This window comes from Athalia rosae, chromosome 6 (assembly GCF_917208135.1).
Source record: "Athalia rosae chromosome 6, iyAthRosa1.1, whole genome shotgun sequence".
Lineage (NCBI taxonomy): Eukaryota > Metazoa > Arthropoda > Insecta > Hymenoptera > Athaliidae > Athalia > Athalia rosae.
In genome coordinates this window covers 5,338,078-5,357,393 of record NC_064031.1, presented here as the reverse complement: position 1 = coordinate 5,357,393, position 19,316 = coordinate 5,338,078, and the positions used below count along the sequence as shown (strand labels likewise).

The 19,316-nt window shown below is 37.1% G+C and overlaps 2 protein-coding genes across 9 annotated transcripts in view; both read left to right on the top strand.

Moving 5' to 3' along the window:
* The window catches only part of LOC105692450 (homeobox protein abdominal-A homolog), a 36,847-nt gene extending 33,173 nt beyond the window's left edge, over window positions 1–3,674 (top strand). For both annotated transcript variants that reach the window (XM_048657487.1, XM_048657488.1), the window contains exon 4: window positions 2–3,674. In XM_048657487.1, coding sequence (XP_048513444.1) covers window positions 2–94 — 93 coding nt within the window. In that variant the 3' untranslated portion in view covers window positions 95–3,674. The remainder of the gene's footprint in view (window position 1) is intronic.
* LOC105692460 overlaps window positions 1–19,316 on the top strand; it is a 196,977-nt gene that overhangs the window by 164,781 nt on the left and 12,880 nt on the right. For all 7 annotated transcript variants that reach the window (XM_048657495.1, XM_048657490.1, XM_048657489.1 and 4 more), the window contains one exon: window positions 10,235–10,324. In XM_048657495.1, the coding sequence (XP_048513452.1) occupies window positions 10,235–10,324 (90 nt within the window). The remainder of the gene's footprint in view (window positions 1–10,234; window positions 10,325–19,316) is intronic.

The following is a 19,316-nucleotide window of genomic DNA, read 5'->3' as shown; positions in this document are numbered from 1 at the left end:
GGACACGAATACGACGACGATGACGACCGCGACGATGTCGAGGATGAAGAGAAATTTCGGAGATTATGATTATGAAAATGATTTGATATTGTAGACACGCGCGTTACCGACGAGTGGAAGAAAAGGAAAGGAAAAGGAAGGCTTAAAAAAAAAGCGAAAAAACTAAAAAAAAAAAAACAGAAAACAGAAAAAAAAAACAAATTTACACCCACAACTACGTACTTACCTGGCCGGTCCAAATAAATAACAATTATAATATTTAAAGGTCCGGTGTCTGACTGATCCCCTAGAATGTATTTTGTAAATCGGATACGTCACGATACTATCAGCCACCGAATAATAATATTCTAACGAAGAATTTAAAAAGTTCGACGTAATATTTAGCTGACCAAAAGCTCTAATTGCTACCGCTATAATAATTGTGCTGCAGACTTTATTTAACACTATATAATAACGTACGATACGCAGCCGGTTGTTCGACGTATTCTTCGCGATGTATGTGAAAAGAAAAAAAAAACAACAAAAAAAAGATATATGATAAGAAAAGGAAAAACTGAAGAAATTGTTCATACTCACACAATACATACCTAAATACGTTACATGTTGAATATACGAGAACGTTTTAACGCTTCGACGACTTGAGAATTAACTAGGTATGTGTAATATAAGTGTTGCCTAAGTGCGTAAGGTCTTGTCTCGTTCTCGTATAGCGTGTATTAATGCAAACGTACATGGTGGTGTACCTATATTGTATAAAATTATATACATATATATATAAACCGACAACTACGTGCGTGCAGCGTACACCCACACACACACTAACCCAAGTGAGTATGGATCAAGTGGCTTATAGGTACGCCTCGAAATGTCCAACTATATGTATTTGTATAATTCACATTTCTTCCCCACGTGTCCAGCCGAAGAAAAACCGACTATATCGAGTATAACTAAATGTTAAAGAAAAAAAAGAAGAAAAACTTTCAACAGGATTTGAAGAAAAAAGAGAAAGAAAACTTCGTCTACTTCTTCGATTGATTGAAATTTTTCTTTTTAAACATTATTACGTTTGTTCCCTGTTGTTGTTTTTACCTTTATATTTTTTTTTTCTTTGAATCTGATTCGCTGTTTTTTTCTTTTTTTTTTTTTACGGCAGTTCTGTTTGATAATTTTATACGTTATTAGATTAAAAACGATTATGACGTAAACGTGCAATTAAAAAAATGTAACAAAAAATAAAAAAAACAGGCATACGCTGTACGGCTGTTTACAGCCTGTATGTAATATTAGTTGTAGCTACTCTTCTCTTTGTATTTCTCGTTCAAATTTTGAAAGGGAGGAAATGAACGCGCGTTGTCTCCGGGAATTTTGAGGTTGTGAGAGAAAAAAAGAAAAAAATGATCGAAGTTTTTTTCAACGATTATTTATAATCACGTGTTACGATTTCTCAATTTAACGTCGCAATTAATTATATGCAACGTTTACGAGTCCCTCCACCGCACATCGCGTGCTAGTAACCAAAAAACGAATAGAAAAACAAAAAATAAGAAAGAAATCTCCTCGACGACCCTAAATAGGTACTCTTCCCCGCGATACCACGAAAACCGTTAAACAAAATAACTTAATTTCCACAAAATCATTTAAAAAAAAAAAAAAACGTTTCTCTATTCCTCTTTTTCCGTTTCTCTCTGTAGTACTTGGATTCACCTGCCGCGGTTGTCGCATCGCGTTCGTAGATACACTGTGTTGATTTTTTGTATGATAAATTATCGAGAATTTTATTGTGTTCAAGTTACGTTAAAACTTTATAGTTTTCTTTATTTATAATCTAGCCCTATCCTCGTCTCGTACTTTTAACATATATTATACGTACGTGTACATTTAATACGATGTCATACACTTTTTTATACCCTCGACAGATCCGAAGGAACAAATTTAAAAAATGACACGCATCCCTTGATACGAACACTTTTAAAATCGATCGATTGTCTCCATCTTGCACCTTGCAAGTTGAGCAGTAATAATACAAAAAAAAAACGAAAAAAGGTTACAATTCTTCGACTCACATGTTCCGTAATACTGAAATCTCAATGTCAGACATCGACGTGCTGGTGAGAAATAGAAAAACAAAACGAACGAAGAACGAAAGAAAAAAGAAGAAAAAATAATAACTGGACGAGTATATCACTCTTAGTTCATTAAATACGTAATTTGGTGTCAGGGTAGACATTTCCATTATAGATATGACGAAGTCTATTGTTCGTAATCATTAAATATAGTAATCTTTTGAAATGCAGAAAAAAAAAGTAAATTATACATTTCGAATTATATTGTATATTACATATATTATAAATTATTACTATCATTTTTGTTCGTTCATCAAAGCAGATTACTTTGGATTCTATAACGTTCGTACAAAGGACATTCATAATATATATGTCGTGTCAATGTCACTGTGATCTACTTCAGTCGAATGAATCGTTAAATACGTATTGATTAATCGAAAGTCAATTGAGGAAAAACACAAATCAATGAAAAAAACTAAATTTCCCACTCAGACAAAACTGAGTAGTAATTTTCTTGTTTCTACTTGAAAAAAACAAATAATGAGGTACTTAATTAACACACATATATATTGAGACAGCGGGGCGGAATGGGGTACCTAAAAAATTTCGTAAACATTTTTTTACATTGATCGAGAAAGACCTCAAACATCATTTTGAATTCAACATTTTTTCCACGTTCTTTCTCACAGATTCCTCGCGTACCCCATATTGCCCGGCGTCCCCCTATATTTATGATTCTAAAGACGTTAAATTTACTGACGGATGTTTCTTTGACATGATATACATATGGAATCTAAATTATGCTGATAATTAGTGAATAATAAAATTATTATACCGTATTGAAGCATATATATAGGTATATATTATTAAAATTGATAAGTACTGCATATATATACATATATATATATATAAATATTATTATTATTATACATGCATATATATATATGGATGATAAAAAATTTGTTGTATCGTGCTCTGAAGTTAGCGTAAGTTAAGGTATACATATTACATACATACATACATAAAATACAGGTGGAGAGATAGTTACTGTTACGTAATGATATTGTGTATATAAATATATACGTACCTACCTAGTATGTATTTACGGACTGTACACATAGTTGAAGAATCATATATTATATATAGGTATATACCATATAACGTACGCAGTGCAGCTCTAAATAGACGTCCCAACTCAACGCAACTAAACCGTAACTATATTATATACCTAGAGGTAATTACATTGTATGTGTATATAAATATATGATAATGATAATAATAGCGATTACGTAAATTAATCAAAGCATTTGGTTACGCTATATATACATATATACACACGAATATCCGTACGTAATTGATGAACACGAGATTTCGATGAAATGACGAAAAAAAAAACGAGAAACGCTCCCGCGTTACAATATGAAGAAGCCCCCGTTTATCATCGCATTGCTACCGCGTTACTCACGAGGTTACCCACGTACACCCGATCTACTCAATCTCATATGTATAATTAACGAATGATAATTAAGGAGTTGAAGAAACTCCGCGCAGGCTGGAAGAAAACTTTCATCCGCAGGATAATATACAATGGAACAGTTAAACCGTATAAACGATACACCCATTAAACACAACATGATTGCTTCAAGGTATCATAACGTAATTCTGGGAATACTTATAGAATCTGATTAAAATCAAGCTGAAAAATATATTACCAAGATTTATAAACGCAAAGCCTATTTCCAAAATTGGATTAAAAGTCTAATAATAACAACAATGATAATGATGATAATAATTAAATTCAAATTTATTCAATTAACTACAAATCTGCATATAATGTGCATACATAATATATATAATAATATCATAATAAGTTCAAAACTATATATACTTGATCTATATATACATATATACCTACATTATGCACGTGTATAATAATAATAATAATAATAATAATAACGATAATAACAACAATAACGATAATAATATTGATAAATTAATGATATTAATAATGGCAACCATAACAATAATAATTAATCATAGTGATCATTATAATCGTAATAATAATGAGAATAATAATATTAATAATAACGATACCTATGTGCGTATATTGTACCTATATCAGTTCCGTTCCGAGTATTCTCAGTTATATATACAATATATACTGCGTGTAACTTCATATATAATTTTGAATTAATTAATAAAGTTGAAGAAAAAGAAAAAGAAAAAAAAAATGAAAGAGAAGAATTGAGTTGGTATTAATGAAAAAAAAAAAAAAAAAATACAGAAAGCAAGAAAAACAACAACAACAAATTGTACGTGCGGAACGCTGTTAAACGTCAAAAAGTGTGATCACGCATGTAATAATAATAACAATTATTATTATATAACGTAATATTAATAATAACATAATTATTAATCAACCCGCGGCAGATATGTATACGGCAATTGATGCGTTACGAGTTAAGTAATCTTACATAGTATACATGTATATCTATATTAAAAAGAAGGAAAGAAAAGGAACAAAAAAAGTGGACAAGAAAATCGACGGAAGAGAGGAAAAATTTAAAATAAATTAAAAAATTCGAGGTGATCAGATCGAGTATTTGTAGAAAGCTTCATAACTATAATTATGACGGATAATTATTGTTACTAGTTACGTTTGATGTTATGTCGTGTTAATCAGTGGCGCGTGTAATTATCATGGTAGTAGTTATTATATAACGACGTGATGCGACAATGCAGAGAACTGTTAATTATGCATCAAATTATTGTAATGATTATGTACGCCGCGCAATCCAGATACAGTGAGTAGATATTATTATTATTATTATTATTATTATTATTATTATTATTATTATTATTATTATTATTATTATTATTATTACCATTATTATGATTATCATTATCATAACGAATAGGAATACGAATAGACGAGATATACGTAAATTTGAATGAATGAAAAAAAAACCAACTGATATCAATAAATTAGAAAATAAAAATTCCACAATACCGAACGAATAATTGGGATACAAAAAAACGAACACTCATATAATTACATAATTATAACCTGTATTGTGTTGCAAAACTAATTTATTCACGCATTATAGGAAAAACGTACAAATTTTTTCAAATCACCTATTCACATGTGACACCTATTCATCATTAGATCGGTTGATAATTTGATTGGCGACGATTATTTCGAAGGCTGATGATCGCAGTGTTTTTTTCTGTCTTTAAGATTATTTTTATTAATTGTTACAACAATTCGGACGCCGTCCACCAGCTTCAAGTGAGAAATATTCCTCTTGCGGCTTTAAAATTGACAAAAAATTTATCGGGCAAATTTTTTACCATTATTCTTATTGATAATCGATATTACCCTCATACTCATATCATGCACAAGGTTTTCTTTTTGCCATATTTTGACGGTCGTACGGAGACACGAGAAAGTACGACTAATTAACTCCTAATCAATTCGTTATTCACGGCATACTTACGCATACTTCGAACACCGATCTTATGTATTATATGATAGATATATATTTATTATAATTGAAATTGACATACCAATTAGATAACGTAGCACGATAACAGCACTACATACCTACTATACATACAATATATTTATACGTGTATCGTAGTAGTACAATTTGCCCAACTTGCCAAACTCGCGGTGATGTAAAAGAATTTTTATTTGAAGCTAGCCTCAGGATAGCGAGTCTTTGCGTACGATTAATTAATATACTTCTCGTAACCGAATTATGAAGGGGAATTGTAACGTAATACCGGAGAAAAGTTGAATGCGCGCGGGAGAAAAATGAAGAGAGAGAAATAAAAATAGGTAATAGTGGGGCTCAAGCAACGCACGTGTTTGCAACTATATATTCGAGTGATTGTGACAAAAAATTGGAGATAAAACAACAAAAACAAAAGAAAAAAAAAAAAAAAAAAAAAGAATTAACAATTTGTGATGATTGGTTTAGTAAACGAAAGAATGGTACTGTAATATGAATGAATGCGTAGATGAACGTGTAGCTGTCAACACGTACTATAAATAAATGAAATGAAATAAACAACAAATTACCTAACTGAATAGGTATAAACAAATGAGTAAATATTATTACGAATAAATAATAAAAATGAAGTAAAATTAAAAAAAAAATAAATAAACGCTAAATTTAGTATATTCCCTAAGTAGGACCTTCTAATTGTATTAATGAATATAGTAGCCGAATCCGTCTCACGGAACACACAGGTTCAAGTTGAAATTGTTTGTTATATTTTCTTTATACTAGATGTCAATTGTTTATTTATGAACTGTTTGTTTTACGTATATATCATAATCATTCGTATTGTTTGTTTATTCATTTTTTCTTTTCCTTATTCTGTTGATGTCAGGAGGTACACTGACAATTATTATATTAATGATAATCGTTTAGCTGTTGTTCGGAAAATAAACTGTAAGATGGTAGATAAAATTAAAGAGAAAGAGGAAAAAAAAAAAAAAAAGATGAAAATAATTGTTTTATAAATAATACATGTACGTACGTATACTATATTTGATTTTTTATTGGTACCGAAAAAAAAGAAGAACTATACGTTTCAAACGTTTCTATCATTTTCGTTGTTATAGATACTTATACGCATAATTGGAAAAATTTAATTACGTAAAATCACGAAGAATAATTTTTGGTGATATGTGAATACCTACTTTATATTATTGACGTCTGATCTGAATGCAGTCGTTTGTCATTAAATATAGTGCCGTGCACTTCGTTTTGTTTTTCATTTCATCTTCTTTTCTTTTTTTCGTTTTCGTTTCTCTTCGTATACCGCAGCTGTTCCATATATTCAGTAATTTTACTACAATAAACTACCGCAGTTTGTAACGTAATTGAGTTTCTTGGCATACCCATGCTATAGCTGCTGGCTAACAAACTAAAATGTAGACGCACAAATACAGCTGCCACTAATTATAGGTTCAACTGTAACAAAACGAAATTGGTTTGCAGTTTTGTCTACAAAACTCGTGTATGCCTATATAAAGTAGCTATAATTTGGCCGTTGGTTTACGTATTTTGTTTTTCTTCATCGGAACGTTGGTACTAATTCATGAATACCACGTGCATACGAACCCCTCACTTTCAAGTTTTTCATTTTCATCCACCTAAATTGAATGTACATGGCTGAAAGCCACACGTGAAAATGTTTGCGAATTCTACTCTAGAACACGATTCAATTCCAAAACTTCATTATTTTATTGAGCGGTCAAAACGATAAGCAAAAAATGTTTCTCACCCATTCGTTGAAATCTCCGTCGAATAATACTGTACAATAGTGAATTTTACGGCAAAATATATACATATATTTATACATACATATATACGTTTCACGTTAATTCCTAAATTAACTGTAGACGGACAAATGGACGTTTTATACACCGCAATTTATCATAGCTGCAAGTTGCGATCCGCAGGATCGCAATTAAAAAGAAAAAAAAAAAGACAACAACAACATCAAATTTAACATAATAAAACGTATAAAAAATATTTCTTTACGTAATACATTACATAATATCCATATTGATATATCTCATGAAATACTCTTTTACGTGCATACCCATATTCGCTGGTAAATAGAAACAAAAAATAAGAAGGAGGAATCCTATAAATAATAAAATTGGAGAAAATCATCGTAACGGCAATTAACTGAAATTCATAAGTTTAACTGAATGAAAAAGAATAAAATAAAATAAAACTTACCTTATGTGTCGTCTTGCTGTACTAAATGGATATTTCCGTGTACTACTTCCTAATTCTCGGTGTAAATATCAACGTAAATTATAATTACTAAACTAATATTAACGTGCCCATTACATGTAAGTGCAGAAATTAAGCCTCTCATATATATAGATATGTATTTAGCAGTAAGGACATTTCACACGATAAACGAGAGAAGAAAAAGAAAAAAGGAAAAAAAAACATTACAAAACAAACGAGAAAACTGTACCGCAAAGGGTTATCGCAAACTATAAATATATACCTAATTATTATTAACAATAAATAATAATTATTATATTGTACGATGATAAGAATGCGCATAGCTGTCCTAAAATAATTATAATTGTAATAATAATGATAATCGAAGGATTATGCAAAAGGAAAATAAATAAATAAAATAAAACTATAATAATAAATACCTACATACCATATTAAGTAATGAAAAAGAATAAAGAAAAATAAAATCGAACGAAATCCAATTAAGAAAGCATAAATCTCATGTCTACTAGCGACTATAGATTATTGAAAACAGATGAAAAAGGAGAGCGAAAGAACGAATTGTAAGAAAGAAAAAAAGGAATCAAAAAAGTAACAAAAAAAAAAAATACTAGTATTATATTATTATGCTGACGAAGGAATGATGATAACGATGATGAATAATTGATAATGATGTAACAATCGTTTGATTATAAAGCCGACGATGACGACGACGACGATGATGATGATGATGATGATGATAATAATATGACGATAACGGTGATAGCGATGAATAATCCGTTGACAATGAATGTAAATGTATCCATTTTCGAAACTTGATGTAGAATTATACTCATAAGCTATATCTATAATAATAATATTAATATTAATAATAATAATAGTAATAATATTAATATACAAAAGAAAATAAAAACATAATATAGTGAAAAAATAATCACAACCTCGTTTTCTCACTACCCCACACATATATGCCGGTCTCAAATCGATCTTCGCTAATTGTTTGCAAATTTAACTCACATCTGGGTTTCGATCTACCGTACGAAAGAGGATTTCTGTAATCGTTCGTCTCTATGGAAAAATTGAACAACGCCGAGGGCGAGAAACTTTCGTATTTAACCCGGAGTGTGCCGACGTTGTTCGGGATTGCTCTTATTTTTGTTTTTTTAGTTATATAATCATATCCCATAATTGTATGGTGATAATTTTTATCGGTGGTTGACGTGTGTGAAATCTCTTTAGTTTCAACGCGCCAGTTAGTTACTCCGTACGTCGGGCAAGTCGATTCCGCACGCGAAACTGAAAAAGCGATGGTATTTAGAAACTTGTAATTGCTTCTTCTAAATTACAATGCTCATGCTCCGCCGGAGTTTCAAACACCGTTTTCAAAGCATTTCTCAAGCTCTTATGTGTACCTCGTGTTAAAATATCGCGTGTACGATATTCCCGATCGTCAATTGTCCATTAAATTCGACCGCGTACGGTTTTAATGAGAAACTTCAAACGGACGCGTCATTAACTCGCGTGAGCATGGCAACGTGTTGGTAATTTTTTCATGTTTCTCAAGTTTATGTTCTCGAGTTATACGATATTCCTCAGTTTTGTACAAACTTCAAACGGATAATTCCGGTTGTATGATTTGCAAAAAATACAAAACTATATAATATAAATGAATAAATAAATGAGGAACGAAACGGGGTCATTACGATCGGATGAGCCCCTTGAAAATAAAGTGAAAAGGATAAGCGCGCGGTCTATAATATAACAGTAGGAAGGATACGGGATGACGTTGACAAACGGACTGTGGAGAGAAACTATATATTCGCCATCTAAAAGTTTTCACTCCAATCAAAAATAATGGGCATACTTTTACATCCCTATAGGGACTGGTATATATGTATATACATATATTCTACTTCACGAGATTTTCACGTGCCAAATGGGTGTCTGCTCCTAACCCCGTTCTCAAACATTCACTATCTCCCATAACGTCGAGAAGATAAAAAGAAGACGAACATCGTAGGAGTAAAAATTGCATCACCATTATACCGCCGATTCGTACATCTCATGCGACCGGAACGGTGATTTATTGTAATCCTAGGAATAAACGTCACTGAAAAGAATCTTGCGGTTTTTTGAAAATACATCTATTTTTGCTTCATCCACAAGCCTAGCCGTATTATTTTCATTTTTTTTTTGCTCCAATTCGACCTCGCTGTAAATAAGATCAACCGATCGTTAAAACGCCGAATGAAAAATTAGTGCGACTATCGAACGGTTTGTTTTCTTCATAATATATTCCTCTCGCTGATCCAAAGGCGATCCGTACGCGCCTCACATTTTTCAGCGAAGTGTCAGTGATTTATTTCCAGCCGAACCGATTCATCGTTGTTATAGTTTTGCCGACCAGTACCGAGAGTCGACCAGCTGTGGTGGTGCGTTTCTTCTACCGTTGACGCTGCTGCTGCTGCTGCTGCTGCTGTATAGGTAGGTCAATAAAAACCATAGAATTTTTACTCATTTTTTTTTCTCCTCTTTGAATTTTTTCAAACCATTTACCACCGATTACCATCCACAATGAGTAATTCGTAGACGGAATACACCCGCTTCGCGATGCACACGGAGTCGATTTGCCCTTGATTTAAAAGCAAATTGCGTTCACCCTGTACCGGATCGATCGCGAAATTCATATTTTTATACCACCCGCAGCTGTCTTTTTTCGATCTCGTACTCCGATCGTGGACACGAGGTATAATAATACCATATAGAAGATGGTGAAATGGGGAAAAGAACCAAAAGAAAAATACAAAGAAAAAAAATAGAAAAAAAAAAAAATAAATAAAACGAAAAGAGAAGAAAAGAAAGCGTCGTGTGCGCGGATACACCCCGGTGATGGTAGGTGTGTTCGGAAAATAGTCGCCGTTGATCGCAGAGAGCGGTAACATTCTTGTAGGTTGTCGCCTCTGTATGTTCACCCCTTTTCTTAGCTTTTTCACACCCGCATAGTCCACCGGTATCGGCTACGAGCCGCCGCTGTTTCGCTCTCGTCCACCCCTATAGCTCGCGGTCTATACCGGCGTTTTCGCCACTTTTACGCTTCGAGGGGCGGAAAATTGAAATGGAAACATTGAACGGCCGCGTATTGCTGCAGATATTTCCAAATAACCGTTTCGGGTTATACCATCTCTCCTCCATTTTCTGTCCCCCCCCCACCCCCTAGAGCGGAGGGTTCGTCCATTTCCCTCCGCAGGACCCGAAGAACCTGGGTATATGTACCGTGTACTTATACTCGCTTCTCGATCTGCGGGGAAAATTTTTTCTTCCGTTTTTCTCTTTCGCTTCGTGAAAATATTCACGTCTTACGTAGTCGTACGGGAACGTTTTCAAAAATCCGCGCCGCATTAGATATATTCTATAGATAGACAGCGAGCGTATTATCTCTGAACTTATCTAAATTTATCCACACCTTGAAAATAGTCTACGTATATACGTATATTTCGGTGTGATATAGGTGGGTGTATATACGGCCGCATAACTCGGTGGTACAGGCTATCGGGAGGTGAAGGCGGAAAAGTCTTCGAAATATCTTGGCTCGTGCGCGATGAAAAAAAAATTCTCGAAGAACTCGTAAATCCATTAGAGAGAGAGAGAGAAGATAGGAGCGCTACCACTTGGTATCGGAGCCGGGGGTGTGAAACTGCATATATATGTCAATGGGGGAGATAACCCGGTGACTTGAAAAAAAAAGAAGAAAAAAAAAAAATAAATAAATTCAAACCACTCGCAAACGTTTCGGAGTAAACAGTTCCTACCGGATTCCCCATCCGTCAAATTTACAATAACATATAATAATCGTAACGGCACTCGTTAATTCCGGTCGCGCGGGTGTAGCCGCTCTGTATCAATATTGAATTTAATCCATATTTCGGGCGCACCGTTCTTCGACTTTATTATGACTTCGGTATCTGTATACATACATATATAGGAATATTAAACTTCGGCGAACGTTGAGATATGCGTGTACAGATATGCAGGACCCATATAGTTGTCATCGGTGCGGAGAACACGAAAGTCTGTTTCCGACCTACCGCACTCGTTACGACGTTATCGTCCTATGCGAGTATTTATAAATTACACGACGCCAGTGTCGATGACATTATTGATTCCGGTGTATCTGCACATGTGCGGCTGGACGAACGAACGACCGACTATACCGTTCGATATGAATTACAAGTGCAAACGGTAGCGTCCGCGCGAGTTGAGAAAAAAACAAAAAATAAATAAATAAATAAATAAAAAAAAAAACGAAGGAAAAAAGAAAATGGAACCGAAATAAAGAAAGACATTCAATTGACATTAGCATCACAAACTCCCATTAAAGTGTCAGTACGATGGTGGCTGCCGTGAATTTAATATTCAAATATATATATAGATGAAAAAGAATATATATACTTATTATTATACCGTGTGTATATATACACACCAATGGTAGGTGTAAACGAGGTGCCGTTGACTCGCCAATCAAAACAAATATTAAATCGAGTCACCGAGTCAAATGTCGACGAAACATCCCATAACTATCATTCGCCACGTGGCCGCGGCACGGGTCGGGTACCAAGGCATTTATATAGCCGGAATTAATATATATATATATATATATACATATTATACATATGTATAGGCATATAGAAATACAAATTCGCTTTACACCTGTATGTAGTTGATGGTTAAAAGGTACGTGGATGGAAACGATAAAATAAGTGAGAACGAGCCAGTAACACGATATTTTGGAACAGTTATTATTAAATGAACAACAACGCAAGAACAACACCTTTGAAACGCGCCTCCCTTGATTGTTTTCTTCACACCGTGTGAAAAATTTTCGTGATTTTTTGGAGTTTTTTTATAAAAAAACAAATTCTTCTTCCTCTTTCTGATGACGCATATCTGTTCGCGAATCACCTGTACAATAACTATGTATATAGATATATATCCCATTTTTGTGCACAATTATTATTTCGGGCTACCGTGCGGCTGAGACATTGCAATAATTAACACGGCGATGGCATCGTCGATAAAAAAACAAGGACGAGGTAGAAAAAAGGAAGAGAGAAACTTGAGTGGGGAAAAAAACAAATAAATAAATAAATAAAAATGATTGCGAAAAAGAAAACAACACAGAGGCGGATGTGGCGTGTTGGGAGGTACCTCGTGTGTACCACGATCAAAAGGTGAGCCCAAATCGTGATAATGTAGAGCAAGAAGCGCACGAGAAATTATCCCAACCCAGCTCTCTCTCTCTTTTTTTTTTATTTTTGTAGAAACTCCTCGCGTATCTGGTAAATGTTTTCTTAGGTATATCTTATTGTTATGTATATCCCTTCGTGTGCTATTTGAACTTTTCTATTCGGTGGTTATACGCCGGTGTGCACAGTATAGGAACATGAAGGGAACATAACTGCCTCGTATTGCTGTCACGATAGACAGCGGTAATAGTGGGTCGGGATACATTGTCGGGAAAGAAACCGATCGGTGTTCTTTTTTTTTTTTTTATTTTTTTTTTCGTTCACGACGAGTTGGTATCCGAAAATCCAAAAAGAGCCACGAAACGTTCGGACTATTGCGGTCATCGGGTTCGAATCCAACGTACGTTCGCCGGAGTCGATCATTTCGCTCTGGTCATTTACACGGTGCACCGTAAATTTTCTGATTTTCTCAAGGAAATACTTTCACGATTTAACGCATCGCTCGTGTTATTCCCACCCTGTTCGGTTCTTCTTTTTTTTTCTATCCACTTATACCCACGTCTATAGGTAATACACACGTATACGTATATAACGTATGTATAGGGAGTTATACCGGACTTTTCGACAGCGTTTTCGTCCGCGTCTGTTTCTCGTCGTTAAAATTCCGAGGATATACGTTTCTATGAACCGTTAAGCGTTATTGAAGAAAAAAAAAAAAAAAAAAATAAGAAAAATCGTATCTCGCGCCGAGGGCCGATAGCTGTACTCCAATTTTTGGTCGATTTTTAACGAATGTCTACCGAAAAAGAGTATACATATAATCCGGAATCACGTATATATATACACGTCAGGATTTATGGAGTGATACTTTCCGGACAGCATTACGAAAATTATTATACACTCGGATAAGCGCATTTATATGATAAATTAACGGTCGTATGATGCGGTAAATTTTCATTTGGATAATGCTATGAATCAATCGGTTTACCGTCGATACACCGATTTCCATGATAATGTTCCCGTGTGTTTGAAAAATTTTGATTTAGTATCCATACACATACCTGTAGTTCTGTATACCGAATAAGCAGACGCTGCTCCCTACACATATACGAATCGCGTACGTTATATACCTACGCTTTTACCATAAACTATCCATATTTGTGTATATATGCAAATTATTATTGGAGTCTTACTTATACGGTGTACCACCACTTAACGTAGACATATAATGCCTCAATTCTCAAACAAACCAGTGCGAAGTGATGTATTTTGCGTAAATCGGATACCCGTACCGTTTCCTCTGTAAGCGGAGTGAACGTTTGACTCAAAGCTGCAAAGATAAGTAGACCGTTAAATTTTTAATTATACGTCACGTGTGTCGTTATAATCACCGGATTAGCGTTCGGCACGGATATATCCATATGTACGATAATTGGAGTTCGCTAAAATTCTCGAACTAGTTCACGGCAGGTGTAGTTTTGCGTAAACCTCGGTGCGCGGCTTTCCGTGTACCATTGTATACCGGTAATTGAAATATACTGTATACATATACCTACTTCGAATCGAGGACGATGACACACGGTACGTTTCACTCCTCATTCTCCAAGCAATTTGGTTAGGTGATAAAACGTCTTTGTGTGCAAATAGAAAAATAAAACCAATCAAGTTAATATCTGGGCTAGTTTAACTGGCTTTTGTGCATCCACCCTTCGTTATTACGTATACCGTAAAAATTATTCGGACATACGACCCCTGCGTGTGACGGTGCGTCGTTAAAAATAAAAGAAAATGTAACATACTATATATATATTCGTCGAATAACCTGATCTCGATGGAGAGCTATAGTATACACAAGGGCCGCGGAGCGAGTGGAGGGGATAACGGGGAAAAAAGAAAAGAAAGAAGAAAAGAAGAAAAAAGAAAACGAAACGAAAGGGGAATAAAGAAGGAGATCGAGTTCGTACAGGTAATATATGTATTTAATGTTACAAGAATGGCCACACGGCACTCCGCGTGGTGCGAGGGGGCCGATAGCGGTCGACCGACCCACGGTGAACCTCTCGAGTCTCACGGTGTTTCGAGACCCCATACTCTATCGTCCTCCTCGTTCTCCGCCGACCTGCCCCCTCGGAGATCCTTCTCTCCCTTTCGGGGGCCCCTTATTTCTTAGTTGCCCTATCGAGGGCCTCGCCGCACCTTTCCCATGGAGAAAGAAGAACGGCCCGCCTCATCGCCCACCCTTGAACAACGCGAGCGTTCTACCGATGCTTGCTTGGTTTTTTTTTTTTTTTTGTTTTTTCTGTTTTCTTTTTCCATCCAGCGCCGCGATGCTTTCTGAAATATATCAAACACGACTGTATGTACATGTATAGGTGTGCGAAAGCCAGCTTTTCTACTCTCTTTTATATCCAGCTCTCGCGGATGACCGAAGATCGACCTTTTAAAGGGTGTATATATAAGGTACGGAAGGGCGTAACTCTTTGGCGCTGTTGTTTCTTTTTTTTTTCATATACGAAGGTTATTTCGTACGGGTTGAAAATTCCTCTTGTTTAATTTCGTTATTTAAAGAAGGTAGATTAGAATAATCCGAAACACGCTTGTATACGGTTATTTATTGGCTGCAGGCGCTACACGACGCGACGGGTTTTTATTTATCACGCGGTATTGTCACGGTGTGGTTTATTTGCGGAGGGATTAAATGTGGAGCTTTTTTATGTCAACGTGAGAGCTGACCGTCCACCATATTTACGCTCTATATATATATCGATCTTTCTCTTTATTTATCTCTATCCAAATTCTCTCATTCGTCGCCGTGTACCGGTATATCTGCACGCGTTAGGATTTGAAATTTTTCCTAAAAACCCGAATTTTTGTAAAATTCGGGTCATCGTCGAAGTTAGCCGTTTGTAGAAAACTCGTTTGTACTGTATACCGAACAGCGGAAAACAGTGCGACGTATATATGTATACAACGAGGCGAAAACAAGCGGTAGAGATGAATTGCGAATATATACGGTGGTCAGGTCGGAAAGTGGGACGTTCCGACGTCAAAACCCCATAGAGTTAGGTACGTACGTACCTACGTATACCTACGTACGTAGCCGAAGTCTGATCATTATACGCGAGGTCAAACTTTGGCAGAGCTTTAAACCGGTTGTGCTGATTCGGCTGGGCGAATATTACAGATCGAAGGTGGGCGCTACCGTTCGAACGTTGTACTTTTCCTATACTTTCCGCTCGCTCAGATATACCATTACCCTACAACTTCCTGCACTTCTCTCTACCGCCAGTTTTCAACTTTTCTACTTTTTTACGACGGAATTGAACGACACCCGCGTACCGCGTATACCGCTACCGTTCCAGGGCTACCACCTCGTGGCCTCAGCCATCGGTAGTCATGGTTACGCTGCAGCATTGCCCGTCTATACGTGTGTAGGTAAAATTGAAGGTACGTACACGGTACGGTGTACCGGCGTACATGCACGTATCCCGTCCTGTACAGTTGGGCAAGACGGCGTAGTGTGCCGTAGGTACCCCGGTACCGATCTTTTCCCCAACTTTACATCGGAGCAAACGGGGCAGCCAGTAGCAGCAACGGCGGCGGCTTATATATACGTATATACATATATATATATGTGGGCCGGGTCTCTGTATTCTAACCACTTTTATACGAGGAGAGAAATTAAGCCCGTCCGCGTTCCGAAATACCGACGCCATAGAGGCACTACGTTTATGTAAATTAACGATTCCATTTAAGAAATACCCGTCTGTCAGGTAGGACAGACACACCGTGACTGTAATATACGTAGTGAAAAATAAACGATCTTACATCAGAGATCGGGTTTTGTCCCTCGGACATTTCTAATCTACGTTCCGAGGGATGAGGTGGCGGCTGCTGCGGCCGCGTGGTATAGGTACCGCACGGTGGAAAACCTCGCTGGAAATCCAACGGACGCGACGAGCGGTTCGGTGCCTCGAGAAAGCTCGACAACAGACCGAAGATAATGATCGTCTCACCTATATAACACTACCGCGATATATCGGGGCTTTGCTCCGACCGTTTTCCCGAAGTTTTTCCACCGCCACCCCCTTCGTTTGTCCGTTTACACCTAGCGGAAAAATAAAAGAATGCCATACGTCGAATTACGTTCGCGATCGCAGCGATTTATTTTTTCTTTGTTTTTTTGACTTTGTACGAGATTTTCCAAATTCACGAATCCTACCTCTGATATATATATAAGCGCACCGTTCTTCGGATCCTTTTGTTATTCCCTTCGTTCGCCGCTTCGTGTTTCTACTCCTCATTCGAATTTTTGAAAAGCCGTCGCTCGTGTGCAGCAGGACGCCCCGCGACGCGAGCTTATATATATACATACATATATACATACGGTAATATAATAGCTTAACCGAACAGTGAAGGGAATCCGAAGGACCCCGCGGTAAGCGATGCGCGTAAAATATTAACGCACGGCGAACGCCGCGCGCTATAAGATAGTAACGAGGTAAGCAACGCCGACGATGTATCCTCCTGCACGATCTTCTTTCCTTATTTATCGGTTTTTTTCTGAGAGCTTCAGGGCTGGACGGAAACGCCGCGGCGCCTAGACGTCGAACAAAGATTCTTAACTCCCCTCACGATACACACACACACACACAGATGTTTACGTGTAAAATAATAAATAACTTTACATATATCTACAGTGAAAGAAATGGCCGATACACGCGTTCAGGGTGCAGCGTGTATATCGATCGAGATGCAGCGAAATATCGCGATTGATAGAAAAACGAGACGTCGCGGGTAAAAAAAAAGCTATCGAGTTCCGCGTAATTCATAATCACGATTGCGAACAAGATATCGTCGAATCGCTCGATACTCGAGGTTCTCGGGTGCTATCGCAGTCGTTGGCGGCCCTGCAGCACGAGTCGGATCGCGGTAAAGGGATGTTTCGGCGAGCAGGGGGGGGGGGGGGGGGGGGTGGAAAGGTGAAAGTCGGCTAGGGTGGGTTCGAACGTTGGCAAAGGGGTAGGAGGATCCGCAATTTATTCAGGATGCTCGGACCCCACCCCCGCACTACATCACAACCCCTGCCGGCACCCCGGTAGCCCTGGACACCTCTGCGTAGCCCTGCGGATAGGGTGAGAGCTGGCCGGGGCTTTTTGCCAGAATCCCATATATACTTCCCTTATTCTCCACGGGAGTTGAAGGGCGCGCGGGAACTTTCTTTCTTTTTCCCTCTTTTTCCGCCCTTGTTTTTTTCCCTTTTTTCGCCGACATTTCTTTACGGGTTTTTCGCCCTTTTTTCTCCCTTTTTTTCGGCTCCCCTTTCCCTTGTTCTCTTATAGCTCCGCCGCGTGGACTTCGCTTACGAGATCCGTATGGCATTCCGGAATAGAAATGCCGACATAATCATTCATTCGGTCTTGTTGCGATCATATCTATATTACACGTATCTGAGCCCGTCATACGCGAACAAACTTGGGGGGGAGGGGCTAGCCCCGACGTATTTCGTATCTTCGGGCTGCTGTGATGAAAATTTTTATGCAAATATCAAACGAACCTTGGAAAAGTGGAATATAAAGAAAAGAAAAAAACGAAAATATATATATCCAATAGTATATCTGTGCGGTGAAAAATGCACGCACAAGATCCCCGTTTTTTAGCTGCTCCCGAGCGAAATTGATAAGGAAACTGCACGTTTCTTTTGTATATCCCGACGGTGTACAGACATCGAGCCGGCTGTTACGTTTTTTTTTCTATATTTATACGTCTAAAGAGAAAAAATGAAATTTCGTCGTTGCCGCTAGTCGGTAAGAAAAATTTAAATATTATCGCTGAGAATCTCGTGGTAGGTTCGGAGTTCGTAGTATTCCTAGGTTCGAACTACACCGAGGTATTCGTCGGTGTTTTTTGACCCCGTGTGTATGATACGCGCGTCTTCGGTTGTGAAATTTTTGAAGGGGGGTGGTGGTGCGGGTGGTGCGGGTGGTGCGGGTGAACCGCCCTAGACAATTTGCTTACCCTAGTCAAAAGCGGGACCGAGGGTACGATACAATGACAACGAGTGTATACAAGAACGATTATGTAACGAGCTGGAGATAAGGGATACGCGCGCGTATAGGCCTACGGCTCGGTTGGGTTTTCGGTGCTTGCGAGGTCTCCGGGGTCTTCGCGGGGCGGCTACCTACCTACCTACCTATATATATATATACACACAAGCGTGGGCCGAAAGCTTC